At 46.6% G+C, this 18,949-nt stretch overlaps 1 protein-coding gene across 1 annotated transcript in view; it reads left to right on the top strand.

Annotated features, from left to right (window-relative positions):
- The window catches only part of VPS33A (VPS33A core subunit of CORVET and HOPS complexes), a 163,787-nt gene that overhangs the window by 77,220 nt on the left and 67,618 nt on the right, over window positions 1-18,949 (top strand). The window contains exons 5-6 of the mRNA XM_078667560.1: window positions 12,023-12,139; window positions 14,325-14,499. Of these exons, the coding sequence (XP_078523686.1) occupies window positions 12,023-12,139; window positions 14,325-14,499 (292 nt within the window). The remainder of the gene's footprint in view (window positions 1-12,022; window positions 12,140-14,324; window positions 14,500-18,949) is intronic.

Here is an 18,949-nt window from a genome sequence, read left to right as displayed (position 1 = left end):
CAACCGATCTGGCCGGCCACAACATGTTAAAGCAGTCAAAAATTTCCAAAAGAGTAGTCACAGAATCAGAGTAAAAGTGTACATTCAATATAGTCGCCAAAAGAGTGGGGGAAGTATGAGGATCTATACGGCCAGCAATCAGGAGTAATATAGGTTAATTTTATAATATAACGACAGGGCGTATGGCAGGCTCAGCGAGAACAAAACAATATCCGGATACCCCGCACAAATCATTAACAGCCAAAGGATAGAGGGCAGCAATGTAAAAATGGCAGCACTATACACATCGGTAGAAGGACAGACGTAGGAAACACAAATCAATATGCAATCAATAATAACTTGGCGTACCCACCACCCAATAGCACTTGGATACAGAACAGGGGGGCCGGAATAGTAATATCATGAAAACTAGCCCGCCATACTAACCTGGGGAGAAAAAGAAAAGGGGAGGGGAGGAAGAGGGAAAAGGAAGAAAAGAAGGAAAGAAAACGCAGATTAAAAGGAGAGGAATGCCGCGTCGGAACAAGCTCCCCATAGCAAGGAACACACATAGGAACAGGGGAATTGCAACGATGAGGGCATGGGAGTCGCATCGGAAGCAGTAGAACTTTAAGAAGAGGAACAGCGACGTCACATATCCCACCCAATCATACCACGGGAGGCAAAGGATAGACGCGGCACCCCATAAAGATATACAAAAGGGCCATAGAACTGAAAAAATAAAAAAATAAAAAAATAAAACAACAAAAAGGACCCAACCCACCCATCCCACCCAGCACCCCTGCAGAAGGCTACGGCCTACCCTCCAAACAGCGCGCCTGTCGCCCTAAACCAGAACCCGAAATATAGTGGAGATAAGAGAGAAAAGAAGCAGAAGACAAAAAAAGATACGGAAACAAAATAGTAAATAGGAGGGAGGAGCATGAGATCAGAAATAAATACGATCGGCTACAGCCCTCCACCCAACCATACACTACAGTACATGTGTACCAGAACGATATAGACTCGAGCACAATAAAACTTTCAGAGAGGGTTCTCATAGCACTATGAATATGGGCAACTCCGCCATGAATTCGTATACCAATAATCTTTCGGGGGCCATGCATCTCACCCCAATCCCTTCTTCACTGCATTTACCACCCACCAAATAACAGCCTGAAGCGTGCAATACGATGCGAGGCAAGCACACAAATGAGAAAGAATACGATACAGATGCTGGTCAGAAAGGTCAATGAAAAAGCGAGTGAATAAAAATTCAAGTAAGCAATCCAAATATATCAGCAACAGGGGCAATAAAAAACAGGAGTGCAGTCTCGTCGTTCGAAAAGGCGGGAGTATACTGGCAAAATAGAAACAAGACCTCATCAACGTAAAAACAAGCAGCGGTCCGCCATCTTTCTCAGGCACCCGGGGATGACCGGGCCCTCGCACAGTGTCTAAGTCTCCAGTTTCCGAACATCGAACAGGAGGTTCTGAAGCCGCCGATTTATAAATCCGTTGGTGGATAGCAGCACCATATTTCGGAGCCATCGAGGGGGGTGAGGCAATGGTATCACCGAGGCAAAAGGGGACCTTGAAGGAGCGTTCACCCAAGATGGCGGTGGATCGGGACAAGTCCTCAGGAGCACCGGGGGCCAAGGTCGCGTGTAAAGATCTCAAGGCAGCAAGAATGTCGCCGATCGTAGGCTCACGTCCACATGGCCATATTTCCGCGCAATCTAGCAACCGGAGATCGCCATCAGGAGGAAATCCACAGCTCCAGACCGCGGCAGCCATTTTGTAAATTCAACCCCTTCTTCACTCTCCGCCACCCCCGGAGCAGTCCACAGATGTAGGCCTTTACAGATGTCTGGGGGGGTCCCGGCAATGACCACCGCGGTGCAGAAAAGAGAGCCCCATCAAGAGCAAGGTCGCCTATGATCGAGCCGGCGCTCCTCAAAAGTATAGCGCGAGGGTCCAGGGTCGATGGACGGAGCGGCGGCGGGGAAACCCCTTTACACGGTTAGTCCATGGAGCACCGCGCCCCGCACCAGCCTCACGGCCGTCAAGGCAGGCCCGGTTCAGGATCACCGGGGACTTCTCACAGTGGCTCTCTCTCGTGGTGCAGTCTCTCGGCCGGGGCCAACAGTCACCACAACGCCAGGCCGGATCCAATAGGCGAAGCCCCGGTCTCAGCTTCACAAAGGCCCCGGTTTCCGCGAGAGGGCACAACTCCGGATCCACCGCAAGTCGGAGCCTCCAGGTCAGACGGTGAGTGGGAGCGAAGTGTTGCGTTTCTCTTTCTTTGAAAATGTATCGTCTCTGGGCAGGATATGTAGCAGGATATGTGAGTCAGGCCAGAGGGCTGACGGAGCCGAGCTACAAGGCGACCATTTCGCTCGCGAGCTTGGCTCCTCCCTATTTTGGTATTCTTGATGGAGCAATGTTAAAGTATGTTACAAGAAATATTTTTGTACAGTGCACGTTGAACGTTTCTATTTCAAGATGTTCTCAAATGAGAAAGAGAAAAGAAGACTCCGAGGAATACGTTATTTGTCTAGAATCACACAAACGTAATCAAGTGGGGAAGCTGGGATTGATCCCTGTTTTCCTAGTTTTATGTTGTGTAGTTCAGTCACTGATGAGCATTTCTTTTTCTCTTCCATTGTTCATAACATTTAAAATGTCCCATAGTAAAAGACTGAAGAGCAATTAATGGTAATGCTTCCATTGTAAATGCTGGGCCTTATTGCAAGTGTAGGTGCATATGGTGCAAACTGTGGCATGCAGATAATTCTACTCATACACTGCCTTTTCTGCAGCAGCTTGTGGGCTAAAGTGATAATATACAGTAGTTTAATCCAGCGGATAGCTTTTGAACAGGGGGTGCTTTCTGTTTCCTGATGAAATATCCCCTCGGGGAGATGAAGCATCGGTTCATCTCCTTCTTGGTCTAACATCTGTGCTCTAATGCTTATTATTGCACACAGGTGAGTATAATACATGTACTGGCTGTCGTGGGCAAAGATGAATCTCCTTTGTACAAGGGGTGCGAAACCCTGGGTTTTTCACTGACACTGTCCCCTTATCAATCTTGCTCGGGCTTTTGGTCTACCGACCTCCAGGTCCCATAGGTCGTTTCCATGAAGAGCTCCACTCTGTGGTTTCCACTCTATGCGTTAGAACACAGCATTGTCTGCTTCTAGGTGATTTTAATATCCACATGGATAGGGAGGAGGAGGCAGACACTATTAAACTCAGTGATACTACCACGTCGCTGGCACTCTTTCCGTGTCTGGCTGCCCCTACCCACATTAAGGGCCATCTGCTTGACCAAGTGTTCTCTACTGTTCCATTAGACACCTCCCCTCCCTTACCTGTTCTGTGGTCTGACCACTTCTTAGTGAATTTTCAAATCACCCACGTTGATAGGGCACCTCGGAGTGGGTTGTTTCGTCAGGGGCAGAACTCCAGAGCTCTCCACCTGGTCTCTCCTGACATGCTGGCACAAGCTCTATTTACTTATCCCTGCCAGCGGTCAGGTTCACTTGAGACTGATCTGAAACATCTGCAGACATGGCTTGCTCAACGATTAAACGAACTTGCCCCAGTCCGTGCGGACCATAAGAACTCGTCTCGGGCATCTGCCCCTTGGTTTTCTCCTGCCTTGGCGGAGAAGCGGCGGCAGTGCAAAAAAGTTGAAAGAGCGTGGCGTCAACACTACGATCTGGCTTCTAAGGAGGAATATAGGGAATCCATCAAGGAATACCATCTCGATATCATCTTGGAAAAAAAATCCTATTTTGCAAGAAGAATCGAGGAAGCGACTAACTCTTGTAAAGAAATTTTCCTGATAGTTAAGGAATTTGCCTCCCCTTCTCTGTGTATGCCGAAGAGCTCTCACTCTGAAAGCTGGGTTTCTGAGCTAGCGGACTTTTTCGCAAGCAAAATAAAAACCATCCAGGCCTCCTTCTCATCACTGGGTGCAGCGGCTGCTCAGGATGCGGCGCTGCCCCCACCGATTCCAATTGAGGAGAACCCGACTCTCTCATGTTTCCCTCCCCTTTCCCCACAAGCCTCTTTGGATCTCCTCACGCAACTAAAGTCTCGTTCCCCTTTGGATCCTTGTCCGGCGAAATTCTGCGCCAAAGTCGCACAAGTAATCAACCCCTTAGTTAACCTGGTGCTTAACCTATCCCTTAGTACAGGGGTGGTCCCCCAGGCCTGGAAACAGGCCCTTATCGTGCCACTCCTGAAGAAGCTCAATCTGGACCCCACGGCCCATGTCAACTATAGGCCTATCTCCCTTTTGCCGGCTTTCGCAAAGATTGCGGAGAAACACGCTCACCGGACTCTTTCAAATTTCCTAGAGGCTAATAACCTCCTGCACCAGTCACAGTCGGGCTTCTGGTCCAATATGAGTACTGAGACGGCGTTGCTGGAAGTCACGGAGTCCATCAAAGAAATCTTGGACTCTGGGGGCAAGGCAATGCTGGTCATGTTAGATCTGTCAGCAGCTTTTGACACCGTCCCCGACGGCCGTATCCTTTTAAGACTCCGGGAGATTGCTCTTAGGGGGACGGTGTATAGTTGGTTTGAGTCTTTTTTAGCTGACCGCCAACAAACGGTCTGGGCCCCACCTTTCTCAGCCACAGTGCCGTCATTGGAGGTAGGAGTTCAATTTTGAGCCCGACTCTTTTTAACATCTATATGGCCCCTCTGGCGGCACTGGCAGAGTCCTTTGGAGCCCGGATCGTGTCATACGCTGATGACACCCAGCTCCTCTTCGCTTGTGACAGAAACTCGGACTTGGGGAGAGCATCCGTGGTTGTCTTGAGGCTGTATTCCAATGGTTCCAACAGAACAGCCTTTAGTGCAATTCCGACAAGTCGGAGGTGCTTTTCTTTGGGTGTCCTCCGGACCCGAATTGGAAGTCTTGGTGGCCGGCGGACATGTTTCCCCCCTCCGTAGCCTCAACGGTAGCCAAGAATTTGGGAGTGAAGGTTGACACTGATCTTTCCCTGAAACCACAGGTGCTTGGCCTAGTGGGTAAATGCTTTGGCCTCCTGAAAATGCTCAGGAAATTCCTGCCCCTTCTGTCTCTGGACCACAGAAGAATTACTGTACAGGCACTGATAGGCTCCTGGTTGGACTACGCCAACGTGCTTTACCTTGGCCTCCCGGACTTCCTCCTAACGCGTCTGCAAATTGTCCAAAATTCTGCAGCGCGTGCAATATTTGGCCTCCATAAGAGATCGAGTTCCAGTTACCTTTTAAAATCCCTGTACTGGCTGCCAATCAGAAAGCGCATTACCTTCAAAGCGCTCACTTTGGCTTTCAAGGCACTTCATCACACAGGCGCCCAGTACATCAGCAAACGGATGGGGTTCTACCAGCCATCTAGGGCACTCAAGTCAGCTTCTCTGGCCTTGGCCGCTGTTCCAGCTATCAGGCAGGCCCGGTGTGGCGGCCGCTCTTTCCAACGTTTGGCGCCACAGTTGTGGAATGCTCTGCCTCGTCTCTGAGGACTAATGTCAACCTTTTGGCATTTAGGAAGAATCTCAAATCATGGCTGTTTGTTCAGTAGTTTCTTTTCAGCCTGGCTCTCCCGCTCCACACCGCTTTGGGTTTTTCTAGCGCCGGGACACTCCTCGGAGTAGCTGAGCGCTATATAAAACAAATTTTAACATAACAAGGCTCACTTTCATGCAAATTAACTCTTCTGTTTTGCGGAGCTTTGCGTAGCGTGACTACGCAAATTCTGCCCACCCCTAGTTTGCACTCATTTAAACAAAAATACGATAAAGTAGTGAACTGAAACAAACCAAGTACAGTGGGCAAAATAATTGAGCAAGTTGTGTACTGCAATTTTCTCAAATACATTGCTAGGCGACTGCCACAAACTAGAATAGAGGAAGGTCAACAGCAAATATTTTCTGACAACACCTCAATGAAATATAATTTTTGTTGCCCCGCCACTCAAATCCAAGCAAGAACCGAAAGATTGACATCTCTGGTATAGTAGGGAAGCCCACATGCATGCCTAGGTATAACTGTACTTCATTCTACTTCACACAGCAGCACAAGAAATACAGTACTCATTATGCACAACACCAAAACACTTCCCACATAGACGACACTCATTCCCCACACCCTCTCAACCAGACACCACAATAAATACATTTTAAGTGCATATGTTTTATCAATCAAACTTTAGCCCTCTATTATACTCCTGGGAGCAGCAGTCTTTTTGAAGAGTGGTTTTACAATGGCTTTCTTTCATGAAGGGGTTTTTACAGTGATGTCACCATCACCTTCTGTACTTTCACTATGTCTGGGATAATCTGGTCTGAACTGATGGCCTTGCCTTCTTTTTGTAGCTTTGAGGGAGCGATAACATAATGGATATTAGTAAGTTAAGTAGCTGTTGATTTGATATAATTCTACGACATTTTGACTGGCTCTACCCTACTTGATTTGGGATTTTATATGTACAAAAGGAGTCTATGTGCATTGGTGGAGACGCATTCCTCGCGGAATAATCTGAACCCCTATTCGCTGTGATTCACCAGAATCAATTTTATTGTATCTCTCCTGCTGCTTCAACCAAGGTTTCTGAAATTTCTGTCTGGTTTTACTGTTTCTGTACAATAGATTATCTGAAAGCATTTCTTACATTGTCAATTGCCCACGTTATCTCTCTCTGCTTAATTGACTTATTTTAGACATTTTGCTGTCACCCTACGTTTTATTACCGATTGAGAAAGGGGGGCAAGATGGCGTCCGGCTAGTTTCACTGCAGTGATGCTCCGCCGAGCATCCCCGAAATGAAATCACGATCTTCTATCATTTACCCGGTCATGGAGCTCTGATACGCGCTGATGGAAATGGATACAATGTGAGAAGGCATGCGGAATGCACAACAAAGGGAAAGTGTGCTCGTGGTCCTTACATGCTCTCTCCAGATTGACTGCAGTCTCTCGCGGCTGCTACTGCCTCATTGTGACGGTCTCGGCCGGGCTCTGGCCTCGTGGATGCTGGCAGGTCTGAGTAAGCCCCGCACAGGCAAGCCGAGCAGTGGATTGAATTGCGGATGCAGCAGAACGCCGACGTCTAGGCTGAAGCGGACAGGTTCCTCACATCGGCATCGGCACTGGCAGACGGAAGGTCTGGTGATCGGCTCTCACGCGAAAGGCGGGCAAAGCACAGTAAAAGCAAAAAAATAATTGTGCTCAGAATTTGCGTTTCAGATTCAACGTTGGATATGTCTGGTAAGGGGGGCCGAGTAATTAAGCCAAAAAACTCTGCTAATAGTGTGAACAATGTGAACTCTGGTGTACAACAGGGTTTAACCTCAGTGCCTCTCCGGCAGAGGAAACTCGACGTGCTCAGGCAGATGTCTCGAAGCCAGAGTTACCAGTGGCCAAGGGTAAAGCAGTCACTGATCGAGCGGCAGCTTTCTCAATGCAGTCTGGTAGTTTCTCATCGCGAGCGGACACGAGCATACGCGACCACTCGCAATGAGAAACCTGACCTCCCCGCGTTGAGAATCTCACCGGGAGGTTTATTTTCCATGCTCTCGATCGGCAACTTGATGTTGCGAACGAGGAAAAGTCTCGCCGGGATGTCATTTTGCTTGCTCGCGGTTGCCAACTTGACGTTGAGGACCGCGAGCAAGCAAAAAATGATCGCTGCATTATGCAACGCTACGCGTGTTTGCACTGTGCTACATGCAGTTCGCGTAGTGCGAAGTAGCGCAAACTTCGCAAACTACTCGAGCGTAGCGTAGTGCTTTGCCCAGGGTTAGTTTTGAGGTGAATTATCATGTTCAAAGTAATATCCTTGCTTAACTCTTATTTGAATTTGTATGGACAGTCTTACATTCATCGTAGCTCAATGACTAGATTTTTTGATTTTTTTGTTTGCATATATTTCTGCCAGCATCTATTCTATCATCATGGTCTTGGAGGCTCAACAGGCCAAACGACATGTTGTGGTTGCTCTTTATTCTTTTCACCACTTCAAACTCACAACTAATCCTGGGCAAAGCACTATGCTATGCTTGCGTAGTTTGCGAAGTTTGAGCTACTTCGCACTACGCGAACTGCACGTAGCACAGTGCAAACACGCGTAGCGGTCATTTTTTGCTTGCTCACGGTCCTCAACGTCAAGTTGGCGACCGCGAGCAAGTAAAATTACACCCCAGCAAGACTTCTTCCTTGTTCGCGATCAGCAACATCAAGTTGCCAATCGCGAGCGTGGAAAATAAACCTCCCGGCGAGATTCTGAACGCAGGGGGGGGTTCAGGTTTCTCATTGCAAGTGGCCGCATATGCTCCCGACCGCTCGCGATGAGAAACTACCAGTCTGCATTGAGAAAGCTGCCGCTCGAGTAAAAATATACTCGAGCGGCAGTAAAAGACAGCTCACACTGTGCAAGATGCCATATTCAATGATTGCATAGTGTGGACAAGCATCCGGCACTGTGCAATCATCGCGAACAGGGTACTACGCAGTTCGCGTAGTGCTACGCGTAGCTACACGTAGCTCTACTTCGCGAACTACACCCAGGGTTACCCACAAACTTATACATAGGCAACTTCTAGGGGAATCCTTTTTTTCATGTCCGTTCATGGGTTTTAAACTGTGTTCAGTACAATTCCACTATGAACTTCCCTGAACGTATCTGTTAATAGTTTTCTAAAAACGTTGCACTGGTAGTCCCTTCTTCTACTCTTGTCTTCCAGCCCTGTTTCCTTGCACAGGAGTTGTCTCAAGTCAGCCTCATGTTAAAATCCTCAAACTCTATTATTATTAAACTCTATTATTACTGCTTCAAGTAGTAAAGTCTATTTCGAATATAATTGGACCAGCACTCCTGAAGCCTCGAATCCACTGTTGCCTGCCTTGAGCTGTGCGGAGCTAGGAAAAGGGAGAAAGGCATGCCACCTGAACAGGCCTTCAACTCGTTCTACCACTGCCCATTTTGCCACAGAGTGTTTTTTATTTTGATTTCCTGTGTTCAATACCTAACTGTAATATATTGTTTGCAGCCCAACCCATGCCAACTGTGACTGACCAAACCCCATTGCTAGATGGCGGCTATGCACTATAATTTTTAAAATTATTGTTATCTCTTCAGGGAAGTAGCCAGCTTCCTAGAAGTTATTCCAGGAATTGCTGGCTTCGCAGAAGATTTCCAGGAAACACTCTCTTACTAGAGACACTTGGGGCTTGTTTAACAGGCGTACTTCCAGGCCCACTTCCCAAAAGTACATCCTGGCTGGTAGTCAAGTAATTCTGATCATTTCTTGATCTTTGTGGTCATTCTTATATGGCCACCAAAGTGAATAGTAGGGCTTGCTATCCTACTTATGAGGTCTATGAATGCCTCTATGAGAAATCTATATTTATTTTGAGGACACATTTTACCCTTCTGCGTTCTGCCCACAGTCCTTGGAGCCAGAATGTGCTTCTCTTGCCTCCTTAATGCCTCTTGAGCCGCCAAGGGTGCCTTATTGCAAAACATTTAAGGCACATCACCCAATCAAATTACATGCATCTTTATTCTCATCTCCAGTCTATGCCCCCTAATTATTAGGTAGGATAAGTAGGTCTTCTAGCCAATATGATTCATTGAAGTTTGAATTGCTCTCCCTGAAGGCTGCCTGGGTCACTGATCCTTTGAATTACGCACAGCACGTTTTTAAAGTGCAGAGATCTAAAAAAAGAACTGAATGGATCTACACAAACAAAGCATGGTTTCATAGTTAACTTTGTTCCTATGAATTCCTTTCCCCAGTTTTGCTGTAGCAAAAGGAATTAAACTGGGGAATCCTACTTTCATTTTGTCTCCATTAACAGGGCCTCCTTCAGTGATCTGCACACAATTTGAAATGAAGAAACACGAGGCCAGTCCGTGGCAAATATTTATGCACTTTATGAAACAATGTAATAGTTTATAACAAAATGAAAAAAAGGCATTTCCATCAGAATGTAAACTGTCTAATAACAGCAAAGTTGCTTTTGCAGGCTATCACATGTGATTGTGTGAGTATGCGTGTGTGTGTGTGTGTGTGACACACACACACACACATATATATATATAAACAGTGAAATATGGCAGTAAGGGTGCATTGTGGGCACTGTGGTTCGATGGACACAGGAACAAGTCAGCAATGAGAACACAGTGTCTGTGGACAGGTATTATGAAATTACTTAATTTCAACGGAACTTTCCGAATGTGATTGCTGAGTACTCACGGACACTGCACCCTTCATAACTAATTAGAAATACCTTGCTGCCACTTTAAAACTAGAACTATTGGGAACTAGTCTGTCCTCGATGTCTAAAGTTACGTTTTTTTAATAAAAGCCAACGAACCCATCCAAGGTGAAAGCTGCATATGATTAAGCCGTTGTAGGCGAAACGCGTCATGCTATGCTGTCTCCATTAAAGATTTGAAACCAGCACGATGGAGTGGCCGTTTGTGAGTTATCAAGTGTAACTTACGGTGCTGATATATATAAATTTTCACTGAAAAAACCATACGTTTCAGGCCTTATATAGTTAGGAATTAGCTTTTAAAAAACCTTTGAAATTCACTCAAAAAACTATAAGTTTTAGGGGTGTTATAGTTAGCTGGACATTTCACTCATACAAAACCATTGAAATTGCTCCTATATAGTTAGATGTACTAACTATATTTCGCGCACCCGCAATCCACTGCTGATGATGTCACATATTAGATCATTCATCACATGGTCAGTGACATCACTGATGACATCTCTTTTTTTTTGTCCTCATTTGCCGTTACCCTAGTGCAAAGAAAGAACCGCCAACCACCACTGTGTGCCTCTGCATCCAGCCCCGGGATCTGCTAACATGGCACGGCCACAGGAGCACAAGAATTTAGATTGGCGGAAGATGGAGACCTTTACACAACAGGGAGACCTACGTCACTCCATCTAGGCGCTTTAACGCCTGTTGAACCAACACATTCCTGGGAAGACCCTTCAACCGGTCCATGGAGTAGGAAAAAGGCATAATCATAGGACCCGGGGGAGGGAAAATAAGAAAAAAAAAACGGTCATCCTACCTCCAATTTACCAGGAAATACCAGAAAGCAAGCCTTTGCCTGCTGCAGGATCTGGCCAAGTCCACCCCCGAAACTTCATAGAGAGACGTCCACCAACCTGCATAGGTTGGCGGAGCCGGATCCACCCAGAACCTGCAGATCTGTCTCCAGGCCAGAAGAATTGATGACATCTCAAATGACATCACTGATGACATCACTGATGACATCATCCAGTGAATGTGGTTTGGTTCGTTATTTAAATATGCATTTTATATATAGCAATTTGCATAGAAGAATGAGTGGATATATATAAATAAATATTTGGATGGAGGATTTAGTAGCAGTGTAATTGACTGTTTACTTGACCAATTTATAATGTCTCACTAAATATAGTGGATAGTGACTAAACTGTGTGAATATCTGTATCACTTTGTCAGTTGTTGTGTAAACTGATTCTACTGTTGGTTACTAGCTATGTGAAAGTCTATATTAGTTATTGATTAGTTAACTGAGTATTTGTATGGGAGTGTGAAAGTGTGTGTGGTTCGGTGGGGGGGGGGGTGTGACTGTCCAAAGATGTGTGAATAGTTGATTCAGTAGATATATGAAGTTAAAACTACATGTTCTAACAGTTTGGGTGAGTGAATCTCTTTATGGGTGTGGTGATGAGCAAATATATTTCTCAATGGTACATGTCCAACAACCTAGAAAAATAAAAGGCAGTGTATGTGTCAGTTGTTGTATATAAATAAGTATACATAAGACTCAATGATATATATGTATATATATATTAATCATTATGGCTTTGAACAATGTTTTGTGTACTAAAATTATTCAAGCCATTGATTGCTGGAGCCTTCTGTTCATGCAAAGGTGGGCTCTTCAAATACAATAACACTCTCAATAGCGGTTCAATTAATGTCTCAATTTGCAGTCACACTTATTTCTTCCCCTTTCCTTTGTTTAGGAGTGTTACTTGGAGAATGACCAGACTTGCCTGTACCACGCAGCGAAAGGACTGATGATGTTGCAAGCACTCTACGGAACAATTCCCCAGATCTTTGGAAAAGGAGAATGTGCAAGGGTAAAAAAAGCATTTCTTCTCTGCCTCATTAGTTGTGAAATGTGTTGGATCCATTTACGGCTTTTGTATTTGCTTTGCATTTCCATTGTACAGGCCTGGACTGGTTAGTAGTTCCCTTGATAACATGCTTTTGAAAGTACTTATCACCCTTGTGTGTTGGAAAATTTGCATCTTTTCCATTTTGCATTTATAATGGTATTTTTTATCTTCTTGACAAGACCACTATTGGCAAGGGGTGAAACGGCGACAGTTGGACTGTGATGTAAACATGTATGTTGGTTCCCCACAGACTGAATACGTGGTTCCTCACCCAGGATAATATGTGATTATTTTTGATTCCCTTTCCACCAGAAAAACATTTTCAGTACTGATACACATAGTTCTTAGGTGATCATCTTTAACATTATCCAGAAGCCTTTTTATGCAGCTAATTAGTCAAACCAAACAATGTGTTTTGTCACTCAAGCTGTAAACGTAATCACTGCCAAGTTTGGAGATACAGTCGATAACAGACTGAAGGGGCCTCACGAGCATCACATTCACATGTGTCTAGGTCTGCAAAGTGTACATTGGAAGCAGAACAACACTTGTCCCTTCTGATGTAATAAGAGCTACTAAGCAGTGTGACATGTCTTAGTTGGATATCATGCACAGCTTCAGATAGTCTCCCAGCACTCTCGCAAGTTCAATTTCATTGGCATGCCCAAAAAAACAAAAGTAGCCAAAGACTTGAGAATAATCTGTTGAACATGTATCCACCCACCAAGGACCCTGCCAGTCGAACATCAGCAAAAGGCCTGAAGACCACACCCCTCACGGATCACCTCCTTATCACTTCTTTCACCCTCCATCTGAAGCTACTCCTGTGGCCTGTACTCATTACAGATGTGATACAAATACATCCATGTTTGCTCCTAAATAGCAATCAACAGGTCCTTTAATAGTGGAGTTACTGAGTCCACAGGGAGATCCTATCCAACACCATTTAGAGAAGAAATCCAGCATTATTGTCTCTTCTAGACCACGTTTGTGATGGCTACTTATCCCCCCACTCCTCCTTTTCCAAAATGAAACCACCAGGAATGCAGAGCGCTCCTACAGTCCTGATCCAATTGGACCAGCCTCTGATCAATGAGATGGTTTTAGTTTAACTGTTTGACAAAGGAACATCACGCACCCTGTATTTACTCCATCAAAGTACTTGTTCAACTTTACTTCCTTTTGAAAGATAATCATATCAGAAAATTAACCAGGGTTAGAGATTTACCAGAAAACTCAAATGCATGCTGTAGGGCTCCTCCCTTCTCCTCGTAGAGTGCTGCCAAGTTGCTGGTACTTTTCAGAACGTTTGTGATTCAGATGGTTCTTGATATTTAGAAACTTTAGTCCCAAGGGCTACTGTCTTCAAGACGGTGTCTTTGCTTTTGCTGCCCCATGACCTTTAAAGCTATACTTTTTCCCAAAGTGCTATTCTATTCTTCTTAATTGTCTTCCCCCCTTTTAACTAGAAGGAATACAGCTTTTGTTTTCAGTGATACTACAGGCCACCTCATTTCAGGTTTTTGTAGCAGAGCTGTACTTTAGCCTTGACACTGGCTGGGTGTTTAACGTCTTCTTAGCGCATCCAAAACCACCAAGCTTTGCCCTTCAACAGAAACAGCATTTGTTCAGCATGCAAGCATTAAGCTGCTATTTTCAATTTCACATTTCTTTTGAAACAGTTAACCAAGTTGACAAACTGTTTTATTGTCTACTGTCTTTCTCAACCTTTTTGTGAACTGTTGAAATGCACTTTTTCCAGAACCCCACAATCCAATTCACTGCAGTGCCTTCATTGATCGCCATCAGTATGAACTGAAGTCCCAAAGGAAGCATGTCCTTCCTTTTGCAAGTTCATCTCTGTGATATGGTTCTCTATTAGTGTTCGACAGTTTGATTTGGTTCCGGCAGCCCATGGTGTACCATGGTCCTCTTGAGTAACTGCTCTGAACCAGCCCTGGTCGTTAGTAGCTGTTGTTCCAGGTACTAGCTCATTGGCTCAGTTTGTCTAGCAATGCAATGTAGGCTTGGGTTTAGTCTCCTGAGCCTTGAATTGCCAACATATTGTGTGTTTGGACTCTGGTTAGGTTGGATGAACAGTTAGTTAGATTTCCCATTGAACCTAATATTTCATATTTACTTCCAGCATGTGGCAAATATGATGATCAGGATGAAGCGAGAAATCACTGGGAGCCAGAACTCCATATTTCCTGTTTTTGATACACTGTTGCTGCTTGACCGGAATGTAGACATGTTAACACCATTGGCTACACAGCTGACGTACGAGGGACTTATTGATGAAATCTTTGGGATCCAGAACAGTAAGTCCTGCTAGATGTTATAATAAATGTGATGCAGCGAAACCTGTGTTTTATTCACTCCTTTTTTTGCTCCCTACTCTTACGGTCCTTTCTCATTCTACATACTCACTATTTAATTGCCTTGCTTGTGTTTTTTTTTTAACTTATTTGGCTTCATTTTAGCTTGGCTTTTGGCTTTGTTTATTTAGAAAGAGAAATTCACTACCTGATTGGAAATATCCTGGAACCCCTTCCCAAGCCATGGCACTGTTTTTATTGGGAGAAATGTGGGATCGCTAGTTTTTAGGAATTCTGTCGATCCCTGCAGGTTCTGAAAGTTTACATCAGAGAAATGTGACAAAAATGTGTGTTAGACAAAGTTTGAGGTTTTATAGGCGTTGTGGGTAAGAAAATATTATCAGATCCACACAAGGCACAACAGCCAGGACTTTCCTGGGTGTCTAGGTTTAAAAAAATATCTGGCTTCCCTGTGTGGTGCCTGGGCCCAAATACCGCAGCTATTCCTATCGCCAAAACATGGATCATAAAACACTTTGCCCTCTAGGCAATTGTCATAACACCACATTGAGTGAAATAAAGCAAATACTTTTTTTTTTTTGTAATTTTCAAAACCTTTATTCGGGTATCATAAATCATACACAGCCATCCGCCTACAACCCATAGGGCCGGCAGCAAGTCAAAGAGGTAAAATCACACTTTCTGTTGCTAGCAACCACAGCCATTAAGCCGACAACCCGGGGGTCCGGCGGCGTGTAGCATGGAACCGACAGTCGACCCAAGTCCCCATAACGTGTCTGTGCCCACCTCCCTGGCCTACTCCTCGACAAAAGGCCTACCAGATAGAACCTAGCATAATCAGGACCTCAACTCTTCATTGTGAGCCAGTATTGAATTACCCGTTAAACTCCATCTCAAACCATCCCCGAACCACCCTCCCCACCCCCTCCCAACCTCCCCGACTGTCTGTTGGTCGTCCCAGTATTAAGTAGCTCTCAGTCAACTCCACTTCAATCTGCACCGGTGCCGCCCACACCCCCGCCCTCCTCCCTCTATACCCCCCCTCACTGGGAGATCCCACTTGCGACCCCTCCATGCATGATATAGCTGTAGAGAGACTTGTGCAGTAGGCCCACCGCCTCCGGGGCGTCCCCCCTGACCTTCACGTGTTGCCGCTAGGCGTCCCCCCTCCCCTTCCGTTAAGACCTATGCATTGAAAGAGTGTCTAATCCCCAGGGTTCACTACCTCCTCCAAGGTCCCCCGATCGTCATCTGTCTCCTCCTGCGCTGCCCCTGCACTGTCCCTAGCTGCTCGATAAGTATGATATAGGGCCCAAAAGTTCTTCGGCCTGCTCCCCGGTGGAAGGAGCTCGCTGTATGTTTGCGATTGGGTACTACAGTACAACATGTCCCTTGCCCATCTGCATTTCGTAGGCAAGGGGCCTCGCATCCAGCAGTGTGCGACAACTCGTCTGGCGAGCAGCAAGCCCATGTCCGCCAGGCGGCGCACTGCCGCCGGCAGTATTTTGGAGTGTCCCAGCAATGCCAATGCGGGGTCAACAGGGAGCTCTGTATCTAATATCTGGCCCAGTTCCAAGAAAACGTCTTCCCAAAACTTATAAATACCAGGGCAACTCCACTCCATATGCAGGAAATTTGCCACTCGGGCGTGGCAACGTTCACACTCAGGGGTCGGACAGAGCCCGTACCTATGCAAGCGCTCCGGGGTGTAATATACGCGTTGCAGGTATTTAAAATGAATTAATCTATGTCGGGCATTAAGCGATACTTTCCTAGTGTTTTGACAACAGTATTTCCACATGGAATCATCGATCTGTACTTGCAAATCACGCTGCCAGTCCATCCTAGCCTTGGAAAGTTGTTGGACCCTGTGTTGGAATCCTATTTTAAGTAAGTGCGTGACCAGTTTGCGCGACAAAGGTGTGTTAATCACATACGTTAGTTCCGGGATGCCCGGAGGCTCGACCATGTCAGGATCCAAAAGCTCCAGGAATGCAGTCCGCACTCTATGAAAGTGGAAGCGGTGCAACAGTGTGACCGCTGCGCCTGGTGGTGCAATCTGGTCCCAGGATTTGACCGCTCCATCCTCGAACATATCTCCCAGCGTGGAGACACCCAACTGGTGTAGAGCGCGCGTGACCTCTCTTTCACGCAGCGGCGCCAGCCACCCGGCCCACTCTATGGGAACTAGAGGGGAATACAGCAATACACTGTCTTGGTTTTTCACCAATGCGTGCCAGGCATGGTTCGTCGCTGTTATGGAGTCCAGTAAACCCCCACGGCGTGCAGCCGGTTGGAAAACCGTGGCCGGAGGAGGGAGGGGGTCCGTAAACAAGCATTCCAATATCACGTGAGGGATATTACTATACCCATGTATCCATGTATGCAAATGCGCTGCCTGTGCTACCCGGTAGTATCTCTCCAAATCTGGAGCTCCCAGACCTCCCTGGTCATATGGAAGGGTGAGAACATTCCATTGCACTCGTGGCTGTTTACCACCCCAGGCAAGCCGCACAAGCGTCTGTGTCAACGTTTAAAAAAAGGCTTTAGACAATATCACCGGGATGTTAGTAAAACGGAACAAAAATCTGGGCAACACGATCATCTTCATTAAGGCAATACGTCCCATCAGAGACAATGGAAGTCTGCACCACCTCTCCACGTCATCGACCAGCCTCGTGTATGCCACAACATAGTTGTCCCGTACCAACACGTCCAGGTCTGGGTGTAGTTGGATCCCCAGGTACCTGACCGGTTCTGTGGACCACAATAGAGGATATTCCATGTCAAACTGTTGGGTCTTCGGGGTCAGCGGGAATGCCACCGACTTGCTCCAATTCACCTTCAGTCCCGAGAGTACCCCGAACCGGACTACTTCCCTCAACACCGAAGAGAGGTTACACTCTGGGTCCCGTACATACAGCAGAGTATCATCGGCATACGTGGAGATGCAAATCTTGTACGTGGGGAAACTGATGCCCTCGTTCCGATGGTATTCCCGGAGCGCACACGCCAGAGGCTCCGCCACAAGGGCGTATAGTAGAGGGGATAGAGGACAGCCCTGTCTAGTGCCCCTACCTATCTCAAACACATCCGTAACCCTGTCACCGATGCGCAGCCTGGCCTTAGGTTTGTAGTACAGCGCGCCTATCATCTGTAGAAATGGTTCGCCCAGCCCAAACTTCCTCAGAACTCTCGACAAGAAGGGCCACTCCACCGAGTCGAAGGCCTTCTCCATATCAAGGAAAACCGCCAAAGCCTTGTTCTTCGGTTTCACATGTTGCATCGTCCCCAAAACCGTGCGGATGTTGTAAGTAAGGTTCCTACTGGGGATAAAGCCAGCTTGCTCCGACGCAACCAGCTCCGGCACGAGCAGAGCCAGGCGCGTGGCCAGCACTTTGGCATACAATTTTGCATCAACATTCAACAAGGAGAGCGGCCTATAGGAACCACACTCATTGGGGGGCTTCCCGGGTTTCAGAAGCGTAACCAGTAGCGCCTCTCTCATGGAAGCAGGCATACGTCCCTCGACACAAATATCGTCAAAGAGGGTGGAAAGAAACGGGATCAACTGCTCTTTGAATGCCTTGTAAAAGCCCACGGTTAGGCCGTCAGCCCCTGGGGCACTGCCGGACCTCATTCCTTCAAGCGCTTCCGCTATCTCCTCCTTCTGAATGGGCATCATCAGGAACTCCCTCTGAAAGTTGGGCAACTGGGGTATGGATATATAGCTTAGATAATCATCTATTTCCTCCTCCATGTCTGTAGATTTGGACTTGTAGAGGTCAGAATAGAAACGTTTGAATTCCTCCTCGATCTCCGAATCGTCTGTGAGCACCTCTCCTGTGTGAGAGAGCAGCTCCCCAACCAGAAGCGGGCGTCTTTCGCTAAGTATAATGTTGGCCAGGAGAGAGCCCGCCGCTCCCCCTCTCCATAGGAGCGGGCAACGGCGTATTTACCCATATGTTGGACCTCCCTGTCCGCCTCCTCGTTATATTCGGTGACCAGTTGTTTAATTTGCTCCGAGACACCCTCCTCAGGCTCAACCCGCTGTCTCGTTTCCAATACCGATAACTTGGTTTCTAAGAGCTTCAGCCTCTGCCGTATGGATTTAAGGACACCAAAGTGTTTAGACATAGCTATTTCTCGAATGTAGACTTTGAAGGCTTCCCATACAGTTTGGAAACTATCTACGGTGCCCACATTAAGTTAAAAAAAGGTATCAATTTCCTCAGCCAATTCTCCCCTAAACACCTCATCCAACAGCGAGTACGGGGAAAGCGCCACGTGAACGGAGGGATCCTCTTGGCAGGCGTTTCCAGAAGCAAGAGGAGGGGGGAATGGTCAGAGAGCATGCGTGGCAATACCTGGCACCCCCTGACGCTCTGTGTGTGGTGCTGCGAAGCCAGCCAATAGTCAATCCTAGTATGGA

Source organism: Lissotriton helveticus, chromosome 11, assembly GCF_964261635.1.
Source record: "Lissotriton helveticus chromosome 11, aLisHel1.1, whole genome shotgun sequence".
Lineage (NCBI taxonomy): Eukaryota > Metazoa > Chordata > Amphibia > Caudata > Salamandridae > Lissotriton > Lissotriton helveticus.
The sequence above is the reverse complement of the archived record's forward strand: the minus strand, read 5'-3'. Positions and strand labels throughout refer to the sequence as shown.